The sequence below is a fragment of the Uloborus diversus genome, unplaced genomic scaffold (genome assembly GCF_026930045.1).
Source record: "Uloborus diversus isolate 005 unplaced genomic scaffold, Udiv.v.3.1 scaffold_529, whole genome shotgun sequence".
Lineage (NCBI taxonomy): Eukaryota > Metazoa > Arthropoda > Arachnida > Araneae > Uloboridae > Uloborus > Uloborus diversus.
The window spans coordinates 103,236-123,484 of NW_026558713.1; the positions used below are offsets into that span (position 1 = coordinate 103,236).

General features: G+C 32.3%; 1 protein-coding gene across 2 annotated transcripts in view; it reads left to right on the forward strand.

The window, feature by feature from the left end:
* The window catches only part of LOC129233564 (putative protein-lysine deacylase ABHD14B), a 33,452-nt gene extending 14,309 nt beyond the window's left edge, over positions 1–19,143 (forward strand). For both annotated transcript variants that reach the window (XM_054867572.1, XM_054867573.1), the window contains exons 3-5: positions 4,881–5,046; positions 13,767–14,068; positions 18,852–19,143. In XM_054867572.1, coding sequence (XP_054723547.1) covers positions 4,881–5,046; positions 13,767–14,068; positions 18,852–19,043 — 660 coding nt within the window. In that variant the 3' untranslated portion in view covers positions 19,044–19,143. The remainder of the gene's footprint in view (positions 1–4,880; positions 5,047–13,766; positions 14,069–18,851) is intronic.
* Positions 19,144–20,249: the final 1,106 nt, after the last annotated feature.

Consider the following 20,249-nt stretch of genomic DNA (forward strand, 5'->3'; position numbering starts at 1 on the left):
TTTTTGATGATGTACGGAGAAAGGTCAGATTTCAGGCGCTGGCCCCAAAATATTTTTTGAAAATAAAGCTTAGAAACCAAAATATTCTGTCATTATACATTGAGAAGTTAGAAGAGGAGGAGTGCTCTTCTCTAGCTCTTCAGCTGTACAGCTTAAAAATGCACCTTTAGGTAATGTTTGCTTACATTAAAGGAAGTGTGAAGGTGCTTAGAATCCTTCCTTCCTGGAAATATTTTGCCTTTGACGCTCTAAAAATTTGATTTTTAACTATATTTCTACTTTTTTTAGAAAGGGTTGGAAGATTCGTGAGCTCCTCCAAAAACCTCCTTTTAAAGCTATAAACTAGGGAGTGAGGGGATCCTATCAAAAATTGAAGTCCCAAAAAATTTCATTTAAGTTGCTTTTAAGCAAGTTAAGTGATAAGGGCTGGATAAACTAACTTCTGTTGACATTTTCTCCAAATAAAGGACTTAAAATGAAATTTTTTGCTACATATCAAGGCATTTGTCAAAACACATGGGAAAAGGGGGTTCTCCCCCTATTTTCGAAATTGAAGCCATAAAAACAAAAATTTAGGCTCTCTTTGGTCTTGTGAACAATAGGTATACTCTGAGAACAGCAGCATTTAGAGATAGAAAAATTTTGGAAATAAAAGTTTTGTTTTGAGGATAGGGATATAATTTATCTCCCAGTTAAGGCCTATACTTCTTTTTCAGTAAAACACATGTGCTGAATTTTGTTATCTTCTCATAATATTTTCTGTTTTTTTTTCTTAAAGAAATTTCTACAATCACAAGGCTTTGGGAGGGGCCATGGCCCCCCTCTAGATCCGCTCCTGCTGTAAATCGATCTGAGGAAACTTTTTTTCTTCTTAATTTTACGTTTGATCACCTGTAGTATACACATGCATTACATAATTCATATTGAGAAATTTTAAATTTGCACAAAATAGGAGATATTTTTCTAAGCATGTAATAACTAACACGTATTTTTGACCATGCATGTCATTGTTTTCATACATGCATAAATATTGCTATGTACTTGCATAACTCCCTTTTACAATATTTACAAACATTCATCTTTATCAATTTGCCTTTACATAAACCATTAACAATCTTTTTGCAATCGGAACAAATGTTTATAGTTTTGTTTCCGTAGCATTTCATTAGACATTGTTTCCTTTTTCCTAAGGTCCATGTGCCGGAAAACATTCGCAATCATTTGATGAAAGTAAATTATTTTCATTCTTAGGAATGTACTCTTCAGATAAGTCTGTTCATCTGAGCCAGAATAAGTTTCAGAAAATTCCTGCAACAGTTGTAGAATTCATTTTCTGTTAAGCTTTTTTTACTAACGGCCCTTTGCGACATCATGAAGATAATTATGTGACAAGGCACATCGAAGGAAATAAAAGCCTATGTTTCATGCAAAGCACATGTTTTGGTGCACAAAAGAATTACAGTACAAGTTTTTAGAATCCACTTGTTTTAAACCTAACCCTTTTTTGAACTAATAGAATTTCGCGTGTCTAGTCACATCAGGGTTCGCCAATATATATCAGTCGCTATATATCGCTATATATTGTGATATATATATCACAATATATATCTGATATTTATTTTGAAAATATCATGATATTTTGATACTTATTTCGAAAATATCATGATATTTTCGAACCCTGAGTCACATGCTTTTCTTATTCACCTTTCTCCCCTTTGCTCCCTGTTCTAACAGCAGAAAAAAGAAGCATGCGACCCAAATCTGTTTTGCATTTCCTAATGGTGCAAAGAAGTGCCCCTGACCAGCAGGGGCTACTCACACTTGCTACCTAAAGAATGTTACTCACCCTAACAACTAACAAAAATCCATAGTGCACATATGTAACAGAAAAGTGAACAAAACGGAACGCAAAAGCAAAAGTTCGTTGAGTGGCCAAAATGACTGTAGTTAGTCTTTTTAGTTATAACCATTTATAGCCAGGGTTGGGTTTTGGACTATCCAAAACTGGTTTAGGACATGACAGGTGGATTTTACCATCCAAAAGTGTCCGAATTTATCTTAAACTGTCCCAAAATGTGCTAAAGCTAAAGAGGTGTAATCTAATCAATTCGTATTTACTGCAATATTCGTAATGCATAAATATATATATTAATGAGGTTTAATTAATGAGTATTTGATAATATTATTCTCCAAAATGTTCATTTAAAAAATATTTTACTTAAAATAAATTGCCAAAAACTCTTATTACATAAAAACTTCTTTATGTAACTGTTGATAGAGTTATGAAAGAAAGTTCATAACATTACCAAGAGAACTAATTTCAGTTCCATTTATAACTCAAAGGGATGTTGTTGAATGTACAAAAATATTTAGATGCAAAGAAAAAAAAGCTTATTTTTTTATGATGTTTTAACGAAAATTATTTTTTGAATTATAGATTAAAGAACAAGAAATGGATGATGAAACACTTATATTTTAAAACTTGTGCTATTCTTTTTTTAGTTCATATTTTTAATATAATGCATTCTGTAACTACAAAAAACTGTAATTTATTGCATTTAAGTAAATTATTGCACTATATTTTGAACACTTTCTTTTGCACACATGCATAAATGTCAAAAAAGTTGGTTTATGGGAGGAAAAAAAAAAAAACATGCATACAAAGTGAAATTTTTAATAAAGAATTTAATTTCTATGTAATTAGATTAAAATCAGCTGTATAAATAAATTACATATATATTTCTACTTGAATGTTCACATTGAATAAATATATTAAATAGTAAAAAAAAAAAAAATATTTTGGCACATTTTGTTCTGTATTTGATATTTATCACAAAAATAGTTTTGGACACTTTCGGACAGCTTTGTACACAAGGGTTTTGAGCAGGCGGTAAAATCCTTACTAACCCGTCTTTTGTTTGCACATGCATAAACATAGGGAACTATTATCAAAAAAGTAAAATAAAAGTTAAACTCATGCATACAAATTGAAATTTTAATCAAGAATTTAACTTCCATATAACTAGATTAAAAGCAGCTGCATAAATAAGTTGAATGTTCACCCATTGAATAAATGTTCTCTATAAAACATTACTTTGATGCATTTTATTCTGGTATTGATGTTTTCTCACAAAGTACAATTTCTTTAAAAATATAATTTTGGACAGTTTTGGACACAAGGGTTTTAGACAGGATGGTAAAAACCAGGGTTTTTACCATAGTGTCCAAAACCTTGCCAACCCTGTTTATAGCAACTATAATAATAACCATAAAGACGTAAAATTTACTTTTTTAAGATCTTAATAAATAGTTAGGAAAAGTCAATGAAGGAAAAAGAATTTGAAAAATAAACGCAGCAAATATGAGCTTTTAAAAACTGTTCGTGGTCAAAATAGACGGTTCAATCTTTTTAGTGTTAAAGCATTCTGTCTTTCTTAATAAATAGTTAGAAAAAGTCAATGAAGGAAAAAAAAATTGAAAAATAAACGCAGCAAACATGAGCATTTGAAAACTGTTTGTGTTCAAAATGAATGCTTCCGTCTTTCTAGTGTTAAAGCATAATGACTTTCTGTTCAGTTAGTTAAAACAGAACTCATTGTAGGGACAAATTCAACACATATAAGTTGCAGTAAAATTTATCACAGCTGAAAAACACGTAACATCCTGAAATTGTTGCAATCAAGTATCAAATGTGATATTTTGAAAAATTGGGTTTATCAACATTTTGTTGTTATAATTATTGCATTACAAAAAAAAAACTGTTCAGTTTTTATTCATTAAGATTTTGAATTTTAGTTTGTTTTTTTGTTAACCTCTTTTAGTTTGTCTCAACTGTAAGGTTTAATCCTATTTCTGCTGAATTTAAGAAACAAATTGTCTATTAATGATGCATTAAAATTATTTTAATCATTCCAATTTCCCCATTGGCTAGAGAAGCAGTGCATATTTTCTTTAAATATTAGTCATCCATATTAACTACTGCTATATCTTCCAAGTCTGGAAAAAAATGTTAATAAATTGGGAAATACAAAGTTTACAATGTCAAACATTGTGTTAGAACTTTTCGCACTAACATTCACAAAGGAAAACAGCTGTGCTGTTGTAAAAAATGTAGTTTGTATTCATATGCTTATTGTAGTATATTCCTTTTTCTTTGTGAATGTCAGTGAGAAAAGTTCATTAAATTTAAGGCTGTGAAAATCTGATTTTCAGATTTCTTCCCTCTTAAATGGCACCCCCCATCTCCCTTTAAAAGTCTGTCCCGTATTTACAGTTCTTAAATTTGGCAACAGTTTGAAACTCAGAAGATGAGCATTGTTCTTATAAAGAGAGTTTTTTTTTCTAATTGAAAGATATGCTATCCAGGACATTTCATCTCAGTGGCCTTCTTTAACTACACCACCCCAAAGGGCTCCCATATGGGGGGGGGGCTATTGGAGGCTCTATCCCCCCTTACAAATTTGAACTTCCTTGCTTTTAGTCTTTTTTTTTTTTTTTTTTTTTTTCAAAAAATGTAAACACATTTTTTCTCCAGCAGTTAATGATTAAGTTATTAAAAATGTCAAATTTTAATAACTCTAATCCGTACTAAAATTGGTTTCTATGTTGAAAATATCTTGCTAAACCATGAGGAAATCTGAGCCCCCCCTCTCCCCCCCCCCCCCCCCCCCCGCCCTTAAAATTTTGTGTATGGGCGCCCATGCCACTCACATCAAAAGTGGTGATCCCATTCCAAAAATAGGCTGCTTGTGCCATTGTCTTTCACACTATATTGCAGTGTCAGAATTTATTTGAATGCCATATTGTACAGATGATTGAAATCCTGATTATACTTATCATTAAGATGTATGTATTTACATGTTTTCTTTTGCTTGTAATAGGATTGTGATATTCATATTCTTTATGCAAAACCAGCAAGTTCTAATCGTAGCATATCTGTTTTGCTACTACATGGTCAGTCTTACAATTCAGAAACCTGGAATACACTTGGTACTTTGAGAAATTTAGCAGCTTTTGGGTACTATACAGTTGCTGTTGATCTTCCAGGTAAATCCCACAACAATATTCATGATTACTTTCATCATATGGATTATCATAAATGTATGCATTGTCACAATTTGTATGTGTGTTTCATATTTCACTATCATAGTTTTAATAAATTAAAATCTGTCACAGTAGTTTTTATTATGATATGAGCTTTGTAGTTATTTATGGTCTTTTTCAGTGGAAGATTTAGGTTTTTAAAACGGGCTGATACAGATTCAAGACTGCTTAAATTTCATTTTCAAAAACGAGATTTATATTTGTAGCTTGGTGCTTTTTTTAAATTTTGAATCAACTTTTATCAAAAGTTACTTGTAACTTGTTTTAAAGTGACTTACACCATTCCCCCTTTGTTAATATTTTACACCATTGCCATTCTACATTTAAGAACACATTCTATCTTTTTGAATAAGAAGGACATACAGACGTGTAAATTTGACCCCCTCCCCTCCACACACAAAGAAAAAAAGTTTTGTTTTGCATTGATTTTTATTTTTCTTTAATTTGATAATCTTTTTAATGATAATCAGCTTTTTAAGTTATTGAAAGTTTTGGATTGTGAACTTTGACTCTAGTTATATGTATGTGTGTATATTAGGTTTATAACTTTAAGAAATAGTGAACTTTTTGATACAGAATCAGAAAATGACAATTATTTTGATCAATTCTTTAAAAATGTTCCAAACTAATAAAAATTACAGGTGAAAACTCTAAAAGTAGAGTGCATTCAGCACAGTAAAAATGAACTTGCTGAAACAAACTTCAGATTCAAATCCTCTTTTTTTTTTTTTTTTTTTTTTTTGCAATTCTGGTTACTTTTTTCTTCTCTCCTTACAAGACAAAAATATTCATTCATAATATATTTCTAGCTGATTTGTCAACATTCAAGTGTGTTAAATGTAGTTCATGGGTGCAGTGCAATTTAATATTGAATTTCATCCATCAATTTCTGGTAAATCTCTGTGGTAAACTTTTGATCAGAAAACTAGGTTTCCTGTCATGTATTTTAAATACAAATACAAAGGTGACAACCAGCAACAGGCTCTGGGCTCAGCTACGCTGGTCCTAGTCAGTTTATTAGTCTCAATGAAGATCAATTGCCCTCTAAAAGCTATCCACCACCTTATTCATTAGCACCTCTTCCGATAAGCTGTTCGAGTGCCAACAACCCTATTAAAGTAGTATTTTTTCCTAATTTCCAGTTTAGCCTGAGATTTGAATAGCGAAAAACAATGACCTCTCGTCCTGCTTTCCGTGCAAAAATGTAACCCACTAACATCTTTTGATAAATTTATGCAACTGAATCTTGTCTCCTCTGACTCTCCTTTGCTCCAGGCTATACATATTAAGACTTTTAAGTCTGACATCATAATCTAAACCTGAAAATCCCCTTACTAGCCTAGTTACCCTTCTTTGAACCCTTTCCAATGCACAAATAGCTTTACTCAGATAAGGAGACCAAAAATGAACTGCATACTCCAAATGAGATATTATCAAACTCCCATATGAAGGCAGAAGATCCTTCTTAAATTTGTTTGAAATGGATCTATTGATAAACTCAAGCATTCTGTTGGCTTTGTTACTTGCAATGCTGCACTGTTGACTAAACTTGAAATCCTGATTTATTGAAGAGTATTTGTGACTAATAACCTGTAGGAATATTATTCTGGCAGATAATGTCCCAGGGCTAGAAATTAACAATGGTCCACTGGTCCAAGACCACAAAAACATCCATCAGACCTGCAGAATATCAATTTTAGTGGTCTATGGGACTAGTACTGTAAAGTGTCGTTCTTGTTTTCAAATCAAAAATATGAAGAATCTCAATGTTTTAAAACTGTTGAGAGAAAACACCTATATTTGCAGTGTTTAGGTTTTCTTTGCAAAAAAAAAGGTAAAGATATTTTAACAGCATTAGTTTTTGTCACCCTATTACCTTCCAAAACAATAACACAGATAAGATTTTGTTCCTTATTCCTTAAATAGTGTTGGTGTGGTGAACAGAAAGATGCCTTTTATTGTATCCTTCTCTTCCCTATTCTGATTCTCTCAGATATATCTACTGGAAACGGCTATTTAACTCCATTTGTCATGTTAATTTTATTTCATATAGTAGTCTTTTTTCTTTAATTTCTCATTGTTAGAAACCAGAAAGCAAGAACAGACCACTAAAAGTGTGTGGGGCCAGGGAGTTTTTTTTGTTGCTGGTTCATTGGACAAGTGACTTATTTTTCTAAATTTCTATCACCATGTCCTGTGGTTGATAAATCACTTTTGTGCCCATATAAGTTTTTAATTGTGAGCAATTTCATTTGCTTGTCATTGGTGTTACAGGCTACAACAGTGTGTAATATACTGAACTGGAAACGTTTTGGCAAAGGAACTTTTTTTTAGAGTCATCTGCAATTGCAGTTTTAGTAGTCAGGGCACAAAGTTCACCATTTTGCCACAGGCATTTAAAAACTTGGAGAAAAAAATTTTAAGTCATAACCATAGTGTATATTCAGGGGGTCCCATAAACCTTGTGGCAAATTTGCTGGAGATGAATAATGACGCAATAACATGTGGAATCATAGCTTTTCGAAGTAAAAAATACTTGTAGCTTCTTTATGCAATCAAAAAAATTCTGCAGTAGTTCAAAAAACCTAAAAGTTTTCCCTTTGGATCCTGAACACCTAGAAAAAGTTTGATTTAATGCATTTGCAGTCTTTCTATTAAATACTATAAATGTTATAAAGTAAACTTCTTTAATGTATATTGCTATTTTAAAATATGTACTCAGTTTTCAGACTATTAAATAAAATAAAGGCGTTATTCTTATTTTCATGATTTCCCGAAATTTCTAAAGAATTTTCCACCTCGGGTAATAATGCTAAAAACTAAAAATAGTAATTAAAAAATAATTAACATCGATGAATTTATGAAATGGAAGTAAGTTTAAAGAATTGTTGATCAAACAAATTAATTTATTTTGGTCTGATAACGAAAGAGTGCACTAATTTTAAACTTCTTCTTTTAACAATGCTTTGTATACTCTACACAATTTTGCATTCTGGAAAAAGTGAACAAATACCTTTTTGCTCACTTTTAGCTTACCCCTTGCTAAGGGGTAAACTATAATGCAGAAACATGCACAGTAATTCTAATTTCAACCACAATTAAAGCTGTTTACTTTTAATTTAAGTATTATCATTTTGCACAAGAAATACAAATATTACCCTAGATCAGCGGTTCCCAACCTTTTCAGTAGCGTGGCCCACTAATTTCGTCAGAAAAATTTGGAGGCCCACTAACTGCTTTGTATAACTTCTAATGGCAAACAGCATATGTATTTGTGTGTATGTATATATATAATGCACATTTTTCAGCAGTAAGTAAAAGATAATGTACCAGAAGAATTTTAAGATGTTTTTTTTAACGAAAATAATTTTATTATAATCCACGTAGCTGACAAAATTGTAAAAAAGTCAAAAACAAGTATTAAAAGTCAAAAGATTCTTAATGGGATTTTTGACACTGTTTGTCTTCCACCAGCGATTCAATGTCTGGATTGAAACCAGACAGTTTTATTCTCAAATCGCTCTCAACATTCAGCTTGTTTCTGTATTTATTCTTCAAAAATACTATAGTTGAAAAAGCTCGTTCACAAAGATAAGTTGTAGAAAACCACATCAAGTGTGAGAGTGCAATTTTGGCAATAACTGGATATTCTTGCCGAGCGTTTATCCAAAACGGGACCAATGGTGTTATTTTGAAAAGCGATTTTAAAGATTGGTCACATGATAGTTCAATTAATGAATCTTCTTCACTTGAAGATAATTTCAGTTTGGAAAGGTAGTTCTCTTCAAAGGGATTCTGATCCACTGAATTTCATCCTCAATTTTAGGGAAGAAGTGCCTAAGAAATATGAAAAATCTTAATACTGCTTCAGTTACTAAAAGCCTCATTCATATGAATGAATATTCACTCACACTATATTATACAAAATAGTTATCATTTGTTAATATTAGTTTTAAAATTGCATTATTTGAAATATTTAATTTTTAAAGAAGTTCTTAAGAAAATTAATGTCTTTAATAATAAGACGTATTAAAATACTGGCAAAAAATTAAGGAGAATAAAATTTTCAGCTTACCTGAGGCTAGAGGCCATAGCGTTGAGGTGATCTTTTATGGTTGCAGCTGTTTTTCTATCGACTTTAATTTCGTTGGTCTCAATAAAGTCATGCAAAGTAGGAAACGCATCAAAAGAATCTTGGTCTACTTTTCGAGCCCATCTCTGAAGTTTAATTATCATAGCTTCGATTTTGTCTTGCACAAAAAACTTATGACAAACCTTGCCCTGCAGAGTTAAATTCAGAACATTGAGGGAATTGAAAATATCTGCCAAATAGGCCAATCGTTTTAACCAATTTTCATCAGTTATGCAGTCTAAATGGGAACTTCCTATTTTTCCATCATTTGCTCCATCCGTTAGGAAAATCAAGAGTTCATCGCGGAGTTCGAATAACCTTGTCAAAACTTTTCCTCTCGAGAGCCATCGAACTTCACAATGAAGCAAAAGTTGCTTGTGTTCAGCGCCCATTTCGTCGCACAAAACACTAAACAGTCTGGAGTTTTTAGGTCTTGCTTTGATAAAGTTCACGATTTTCACTGCGTCGTCAAGAGTTTTTTTTAAAGACGCGTCCAAGCCTTTTACTGCAAGAGTTTCTCTATGTATGCTACAATGCGTCCATTGAACCAAGGGAGCAACTGTCTTAACTTTGGCGACCAAACCAATATGAATGCCTGACATTGCTCGTTCTCCATCAGTTGTCAATCCTACACATTTCTTCCAATCTATTTCATTTTCTTTCATGAAATTGTCAGCAGCTTTGAAAATCTCCTCTCCAGTTTTTCTTGTTGGCAAAGACTGACAAAATAACATTTCTTCTTGAATATTTCCATTCCATTCAAAACGACAGAAAGCTAATAAATTAGCCTGGCCAGAACGTCCGTACTTTCGTCAAATTGGAGCGAAAAATATTCACTTTTTCTCAGAAAAGTAACGAGAACTTCATTTACGTTTTCTGACATTTCATCTATTCTTCTTTTCACTGTTGTTTTTGATAACGGAATTTCATTAATTTGTTTTGTACATTTTTCATCAAACAAAGCATTACTTATAATTTTTGCGGCAGGTATGATAAGTTCTTCTCCCACAGTGTGAGCTGAACCCTTTTTTGCAATTAACAAAGCTAGTTCATAAGAAACTCTGGTGCTTAGAGTGCTTTGCCTTGAGGATTTTTCCATGGTGGATTTTGTCATAGAAAAATTTCTTTTCTTCGTTTGAAAGAAATCCAAAGACTTTCCCACACATTCAGGATGCTTAGTCGAAAGATCTCTTTCAAGTTTTGAGACTTTCATACATTCGTTTGACAAAGTTTCAAAGCAAATCAAGCATTGAGGCATGGGCTCTTATTCGGAACCAGAAGAAATAAAGCCGAATTTTATAAAATCTGGGTTGTATTTTCTAAAGTATGATTTACTTTTCTTTGCTAATTTTCTGCTAGTTGGACCGGACATTAACTTACCGACTAGCGCAGTTTCAGTACTAGTCGAAGGCAAAACAGATGCGGGAATCACTTCATCACTTGCTGTCTTCGTCTTACGGCAAGACCCTGTTCGAATCCAAGAATCCATGTTTAAGTGAAATACATTTTCCTCACAGCAGACAGACACAGAGCAATGCTATTTATCAACTGAAAACCACAACCATTAACTATTGACAAAGGTGTAAAACAAGTCCGGAATACAAGCATCGAAAAGAGGGAGGAGATCATTGACCTTGAAAAGGGACACTTGACCACTTGACCCTGGGCTGTCGACCCCTGAACAGTAGGGGGTCTTCCTGAATGAACAGGTGGTAGGGAAGCTTTTGAGCGATGACTCATCTCACTAGCGAATCGTCCCGAGAAACTGGTACCCCAAGATTTGTCTTGGAATGCTTGGAATAGACTTTCTCTACTCAGCGTCCGCGGCCCAGTTCCATGCTGCCCGCGGCCCACGGGTTGGAAACCGCTGCCCTAGATGCTTAGTTTTGCCAGATTGATTTCACTGTTCTTTCATCAATGAATTTCTGCAGCTTAATTTTATTACTGCAAAGGGGCAAGATATATTGCAGTAACATATGCGTTGTGTATTAGCAGTAAGTTACCACCCCTAAGCCAGGGCTAAGACCGAAAACTGGGTTGTCTGCTATATTGCATATGCAGTGACTCTGATTTGAAAGTACTGTTGGCTCTCTGTTTAACGACACTCTATTTAATGACGGTTTTTCACGGTCCCAGATGGTCCACTATAGTGTTTAAAGCATTCTGTTTAAGGATGCTTTCTACTTAAGGACGATTTTTTGTGGTCTCTTGAAAGTCGTTAAACAAAGAGCCAACTGTATAACTATTTGTCTGTTTAATTATTATTTGGTTGTTATTCTAATTATTTTACACATAGAATCGCATAATATATTTAAAATTTTGCATATGTAAAGTTCCAACAGTTTACTTGCAAACTTTTAAAAAAAATTTATTTTTTTCTTTTTTCTTTTGGTGGGGGGGGGGGAGTGGAGGATGCAACAAAGTTTACAAAGATGAAGCATATACTAGAAATAGCAGTGTGTTTGTTTTTGTTGATATTTAACATTTGTCTTTAAAATGTTCTAAAATTTTGTCAAAATTGTGTTGTATATTTTTAAAAATCCTCACTCTAATCCCTGTCTTCGAGCCTGAATGCCTTAGACAGGTCAACTCAGTGGCGCTGACTCCATGGGGCCTGAGGGGGCCCGAGCCCCCTCAAAAAAATTTTGAGGGGGCAGAGCCCCCCCAATAATTTAAGAAAATTATTAGTTATTTAATGCTTTCTAAACTCACAAATTTGTTCCAGTATTTTTTATTTTCCTTGTTTGAAGATAGTTACCTTGTAAAATACATTCAGTAATGAGTTACAACAAATAATTTTTACAATAAAAAATATGTCAACTGAAAAAGAGTGGTGTGAATAATGATAGTGTTGCGGTGCTGCGAGCACTTAGAATTTGTCCCAGTGTGCGAACCAGCGGATAGTCTGTCCGATTAACAATGGGGAAGAAGTGATTGAACAACTTGGCTGTTCTTAACCAGCGATATAATTTGGATGAATTGGATATTCGACCAGTCGTCGACGACTTCAAATTCGGTAATCTACTCAGGCGGTTGACATTTGCACCTTTCTATTGACAGCTCTAATATTGATATTTAAAGCAATTTTAAAAATCTCTGTAAAATAGAGAATTAACTACATACAGAATGTTAGATTTAAAATTTCAAAATATTAGTACTATTTTATCACTGTATTACTATAGTACTGCATTAGTTATTTTCAAATACTTCAATATTTTTAGGGTATAAGACCCTATAAAAACCCGCTATTTACATACTATATTAACTTTATTAAACAAATTAACTGTGGGATATTATTTTTATTTAATGAACTCTGAGCCTTATTAAAAGCAAGTTTAAATTAGCTATTTCACTCATTAATCAAAGTGCGACAGCAATATCTTATGCTTTATTTTTTAATGATAATTTAAGATTTATTTAAATATAATTTCAATCTTTTTATATATATGTATTCACTATTATGTAATAGTATAAAAACAAAATTATTATATTATAAATTAAATTAACTTTTTACGAAAATACCGTACATGAGGGGTTTTGTGTGTGTGTGTGTGTGTTTTAAAGTCGAAACATGTGTCGAGTTAGCGAGAGTAGAGTTTTCGGGGTTCTAATGTTGATAATATATAACTCTAAAATGCTTAAAAAACTGTAAAACTTACTTTTTCTATCTCCAATTTAGAAAATTTCCTGGGGTTAAATCTGCGGTATGTCCCCCACCCTCCCAATATTTTTTGTATTTAAGCGCACTTGGAGTACTCTTCCATGCAAGTCAAGCCCTACCTTATATCAATGCCTAGCCACAGAACTGCACAACTTCCCCCAAAATAGAACTGTAAAAATATCCCACATTGAAGACAAGTGACATGATCTAATTGAACCAGAAAATTTGTATACAAAATCTTAGATTGACTTTGAAAACGCCATGTCACATATTGTTTGTTTGTATAAATCATATACACCAGAAAATATGTAAATTCGCATTTTCAAGGTTCAAAAAATCTGAACTTGTTTTTTTTTTTGAAAAGTGGGGCGGGAGGACGCCGTGGGATTACATAACCCCTGGATCACCGGTGCAGTCTAGCCCCCTCAATAATTTTTGCAAGTTGGCGCCCCTGGGTCAACTAGTAAATAAATAAATTGGAAATTAGTGTGTGTTTGAACAGTGTAGGACTTTACATCCTTTAAGGCAACTCTCAACCTTTTCACTAGTGAGGACCACTTGATATGCTTCCTAATCCTAAGCAAACACACACAATAATATTTTCACTACAATTATATTTAGTGAAATGAGGTTAATCCAAAATTTTCTCCAATAAATTTAATTGCAACTATAAAAATGATATAAATCAGTTTTTGCTAGCTGTTCACAGGCGCATGAAAATTGCTTGCAAACCACAGGTTTGAGATCACTGCTTTAAAAAATCCAAAACAGATTGGACAGCCTTTCAAACTGATGATTTTTTTTTTTGTTTTGAATAGATTTGTTGCTATTAAATTAATTTTATGCTTGCATTGTTTGAAAATTTTTCAGGGTTTGGACGGAGTGCTGCTATTAACGATCTTGATAGAGGCCAATTTTTGACTGAAGTCATTACTGCACTAGATCTCAAAAAACCTGTAATAGTAAGCCCTAGCATGAGTGGAGCCTTTTCTCTCAAGTATCTATTAAATAATTCTGACAAGATGGCCGGCTTCGTTCCTGTTGCACCCGTTAGTATGAGCATCATTGATGACAGCCCATGTTCCATTGATGATGATGACGTGCTTCAGGATGAAGATTGTCAAAGAATCATGCACTATTTAAAGAAGAAACCGAGGTTGAACTGCATTAAGGTAAATATCTCGTAAAGGAATGGTTTAGTCATACGTATAAAACTGAATATTAAAAATATATATATTTTTAGTTTTACAAACAAACTGAAATTATTTTGTGTTTCAGTTTAAAACAGACCATTAGATTCTTTAGGAGAATTTCATAGAGATATGACATTCACAATGCACTATACCAGACCCCGAAGCGTTCGTATTTTTTCCTACTTTTTAGGTCCCCTCCTTATTTTCCTACTTTTCCCTTTTTTTCCTACTTTTTCTTTCTTTAGCATAGCACTTCTAATTGTGCATAAGAATAAATCAAATGTAAAACAATATCAACTGAACAACTCTAAAGACAAGGCAGAGGTGATCGCACAGATAAGAAACTCAATCAAGAGTCTCCAGATTCTCTATTAGAATTAGCTAACCAATGACTGAAATCAGCTATTGAGAAAAGTGATTTATCCGAAATTAGCATAGCAAAAGAAATAGAAGGTGCAGAAAAGTTACAAGAAGGGGAAGAACAAAAAGAAACAAAAGTTAAAACTTATTATTAACAACAGAAAAACAAAGTTTTATTGATTGTGTAACTATAATCTTAAGAAATGTCTTAAGTTCTCCATTTTGTCATCAAAGTTTAAATGTTCAAGATTTTTAACTATGCAGTAATTATATGTATTTTTCAGTCACACACAAAACTCAATTTATAACTCCTTTATGTTTTTAAAACTAGAGTAAGTATGTTTAAGTTGCCTTAAAATTAAAAAAAAATATCTGAAGTTTTTTTTTTTTTTTTCACTTTGTGACATTTTAAACGTGACGTTACACATAACATCTTCGTGACGTTATGAGAAAAGAAACTTACTTTTTTACTACTCTAATTCCATCAAAAAAGGCTAAAAATGAACTAAGTAAATGTTGAAACAAAAGTTAAATCTGAGAAGTTAAGTTTTGATTTTCTTGTGTTTACTAGATGTAGTGATGTTTCAAGATGTTGTATTGTGTGTTTGTGTCACGCAATGTAGTTTTTGAGTTAGCAAATTAAAAAAAAAAGATTGTTGGTAAAAGCAACTTCACAGATTCAAAATGCAACTTAACTGTTCCTGTGAGGAGACTATTTAGGTGACCATTTTTTATGTTTCAGGCTACTAAAGCAACTATTTTCAAGTAAAATTTTCATGGCAACCCTATACTTTAACTTTTATTCTTCCATTTAATATTTTCATTAATTAATCTCTGTGTATATGACTCAAGGATCTTGCATACGATTGTACTTCAAGAGATAATTAAAAAAATCTCTATTTTTCCCTCAATAACACAGAAAAAAACCTAACCTGGCGTCAGATGGCCATACAAGAAAGAAATGCTTTTGGTTGGCCAAGCTGGGGGAGTGCCAGGGAGGCAGCATTAAACCGGTTGGGATGGAATGCCATGCTAGCGGCCTCATGCGCCACTAGGTGTTAAAAGAACCAAGTCAAGTCAAGTCAACATGGAAAAAAGCATTATTGCACCACATTGAAAAAATCTACTGGATTTTTTTCTTTGAATGTTGGCAGGTATGCTATCGCCAATGTTGATTGCTCCCTGGAGGAGGTTATGTGCCACATGACTCTATAAGGAGAAATGTAGCAAAATTTGCCATTTTAGAGTAAAGACAATGCCTAAAATAACATCAACAGATCCTGTAAGTCCACACAAGTTTTCACATCACAGGGTGGCGACAGATCAGGGAAATCAGGGAAAAGTCATTGAACTTTATTAATCAGGGAAAAGTCAGGGAAATATCAGGGAATTTCGAAAAAAATAACAAAAAATCGGGAAAAATTAATTTTACGAAGAAATTTTATTTATTTATTCTTTTTTTGCTTTACAAAACTAAGTATCCTAATTCCCTACGCATTTTCCCCCAATTATTTGTTCAAAAAAAAAAAAAAGTAAAATTAATGAGATGCGATTATACACTGCCGCATATTTGTGCATCTTTTTTCCTCTGCATATTTCCTCCTCTAAGTATTGAATCTTGCTTATTAACCACAGGATGAACTTCCTAAGATTGCTTCTGTGTCTGTTAGGTTTTTTTTTTTTTTTTTACCTAGCTTGCATAGGCGGATTTAGGACTGAGTTCCTGGGGGGGGGGGCAGGATTTTTTTTTTTTTTTTTTTTGGAGCAACATTTTTAATTGCCCTCCCCCCTCCCATGTTTTTGTCTGTTTTCTGTGATGCGTAAGGCCATTCTTTACTTTTTTATGTGTCGTTTTCATTACTGTGTGTAATCATGCTGTCCTTTTTAAATTGACCTTAAAAGAGAGGGGGCTGGTATTTAGAGAGTAACGCAGTTCTCCCTTTGAAGTGGGATATAGAATATCTCCTGTTTTAGGGGGCCCGGGGGTTACTCCCCCGGAGGAAATTATCTAAAAATTGACATAAAATTCTGCATTTTGAAGTCTTATAAGGGTTAATTGGAAATCATAGGCAAATAATTTTTTTTTTCAGTTTTATGCTTTAAAAGTGCTTTGTGATGCAAGTTAATACTTTAAAAGAAATGGTGCACAGATTTAGAGAATAGGTATCAAGAGAGTAACATACTACCCATTTGAACAATTCTTAATTTATATACTTGATAAGAAATAAAATTGAAGCACATTTTGCTTAGGAGTTTCAAAGACTTGTCTAATTATTTTCAAGGTTTGGTTGGTTAGATTGGGTTTTTTGGTTCAGGAGCCCTTGTAGGCTATACTGCGCCAATTCTTTTCAGGGATTTTAGAACCTATCAATAATTTGCACTTTCCAGCCTCTGAAATTGAGTAATAGATTATACACTTGTACAGTATTGTTCAAACTTTGTAAGAAACGGCTATTTTAAGTTTAAAAGAAAAAATAGACTTTAATTTCCTATTCAAAAAAGAAAAAATCATGATTTTTTTTGTTATAAGATTTTGGAAGATAAGTTGTTACTATATAAACTCCTCCCAAAACTGGGGAGCATTGACCCCTTTGCCACCTCCCCCCCCCCCCCATAAATCCACCCATGCACTTCTGAACTATTCAAAAATGAAAAAATAATGATTTTTTTTTTTTTTTTTAATTTTTGGAAGATGTGTTGTTACTATATAAAGTCCTCCCAAAACTGGGGGGCATTGCCCCCTCTGACCCCCCCCCCCATAAATCCGCCCATGCAGCTTGAAATTTCCTTTCATGCTTTCAATGCGACGTAAAATAAACAACCATACAGGCAAAGAGGAAGCTTTCATTAATGCCTTAGCTCCTTTGCCTTTATTCCATTGTCTCGAAGTGATTAGCGTACTGTAATCATGATTTTAAGAAGAAATCTTTGGTTTTTGAATTAATACTGATAAAAGCTTAGAAATTATTACTTCTTCTCATTTTTAATTTTAATTGCTGAAATTGAACTTTCAATCAAAAAAACTTTGTTTTTTGCCGTTATACTATTTGCTGTCGCCGCAGATTATAAAGGCTTTCCTTTATTCAGACTTAAAAGATTCTTTTATTTTATAACCAAGTTGTATTGTTCTTTTATATATTTTGAAATTAACTAATTGCTTTTTTTTCTGTTTTTTTTTCCCTTGCATTTCAAAGTTGTTTGTTACAAAAGCAATCTAAGATTTTTTTCGTTACATACTTAAATCATTTGAAATAGAATTAACTTGTGTACTTAAGTAAATATCTGTATTTTTTTATTGTTAAAATGCTGTATTCATTCATTAAAACCTATGTTCTGGATTAGAGAAAAGCTCCCTATGAATGGATGTCAAAAGGTTTCATCTGTTTTGCATAAATATGTCAATTAGTTATATAAGAGTAACTACATTACTTCTATTCTTTCACTATTACTTGTTATTCTTGCAACAACTATTATACTATTTGAAAATTTAGTTCAAAATAATTTCAATTACTTTTTTGTTCTACCATAAATACACTTATGTTTTTAAGAGTGATTTTAATAGTTTCTTAAAATTCGTATGCTAAGTGGTTTCTGGAAGTAAAGTAATTTTTAAAAAAATTCTATAATATTTTCATGTAGAAAAATTTAATATACTGTTTTGTAGTTCCCCCCCCCCCCCAAAAAAAAAAATTGACTTGATATGTTTTTTTTTTTTTTACCATTTTGTTAAAAAGGTAGCATCTTTTTAATATACATCTTTAGTTCATCAACTTTACACAACTTAAAACGTTTAAAATACTGCATTTTATAAAAACATGCAATGGATTTCAAGTAGAGCAAAGAAAGGAAACCATTATCATTGGTAATGTAAATCAGGGAAATTTGGTGAACTTAATCAGGGAAAAGTCAGGGAACTTTTTTTCCCAGTTCCTGTCGCCACCCTGCATCAGCAAAAAATATTGTTGTACTCCAATTCTAGAATGATGAAACTTTTGCATGCATTATTGTTGTCAATGGAAAAGATTTTTTCCTGGAAATTTATCCTTTATTACCAATTTCCTCTGCCAGAAAAAGAATCAGTCATTTTTAAGTGTGCTCAAATTTTATTTATCATGCTATGCTTGTTTTTTTATCTGCAAAATAACTTAAAGTGTCATAATATGTCGGCATTTTGTTATTTTCAGAATAATTCGTCAGTGTCATATTTTTAAAGCATCTTTTGCTGCGACCAGAAATTTGGAAGAAAAATTTTCCAAGATTTTCAAGAATCTAAAAATATTTTTTATAGAAATGTTTAAAAATACACATTTTGAAACATTTTTTCCTTCCAATACCAGCTTTAAAATTATTGGAAATTCAGATTATTATTTATACCTAAATCACTGAATTTCGATTTTTACAGGTACCATCTTTAATTGTATGGGGTGAAAGAGATCGTGGAACTAACTCTGCAAAGTTATGTCAACTTCCAAATGGCCAAGGGGCTGAGATCCCAGAAGGAAAGCATTCAGCTTATTTAAGCAATCCAAACCTATGGCACAAGCTTCTGTATAATTTTCTAAACATTGTTGATGAAACTTTTGCATGTAGATGAAAGTTTAAACAAAAATGTTTGGTGCACCTGATAATGCTATGTAGTCAAGAAATCTCAACACCTGTAAAGTTTATATTGTTGATAAAACTTTTTTATGCAATTTTTCCTTTATATTTTTTGAATAATTTCTGAGAAGGTTTTAAAAAAAAATGATTTAAAAAAATATTTTTATAGTTTTACTTAAAAAATCCAGGTAAAATTTACAGATTATGTTAATTCTAATACAAATGCCATACTGGTGGACTTGAATCTCTACATTTATTATAGAGTTCCCTTCTATTCTTGTTAAACAAGTTCAAAAAATTAATTTGGGGTTGCTCTTATTTCCATAACTAAAAACCAAATTTTTTTTAAAATACAGTTGGCTCTCTGTTTAACGACTTTCAAGGGACCACGAAAAATCGTCCTTAAGAAGAAAGCGTCCTTAAATAGAATGCTTTTAACACTATAGTGGACCATCTGGGACCGTGAAAAGCCGTCGTTAAATAGAGAACATAGTTAAATAGAGCGTTTGTTAAACAGAGAGCCAACTGTATGTATTTTCAGTTGCTTAAAACTAAAAAAAAATAAAAAATTGTTTAACAAACTATTAAAAATGCATCCAACTTACAAAGGGCAAAGTGGTAGCTTATTAAGTATGCGACAGAGAAATGGATTAAAAACACAAATAGTATTGTTAAATTGTTTAAAATGTCATATTTTTAAAGCATATTTTAAGTTTTCCAGTAGAAGATCAGAAATAGTCAATGATCTGGTGGTTGTATACAGGGTTTTCTCATTTCTTAGGAATTTTAGTTTTTGGCACAACAGAATAAAGCCAGCTGTTCTTGAAAAAACGTAATGTTTTCTGAAGGTTTTCACATATCTGGGAAATATTGATAATTTTATTAAAATATATTTTTTTAAAAAAAAGAAGAAATAATGTTGTTTTAAAAAGTTTTTTAATGTTAAGCTTGCTGTGCACTAAATTGTAATATAAAAAAATGAGTCTATAAAATCACATAAAATCAAGCAACATTTATTCTAATGTTTTAAAATAGCTAAGAATCCTCATCTAAATAATAGCCAATGATTGAGTAACCCGCAAATTTCAACAATGAAACTCTGCCACGGCATGATAATTTTGATAATATGTTTTGGTAATGTTTAACATGCAGGGAAAGGCTTCATTGTGACAAGGCTGAACTTGATCCGGTAACTTAACTG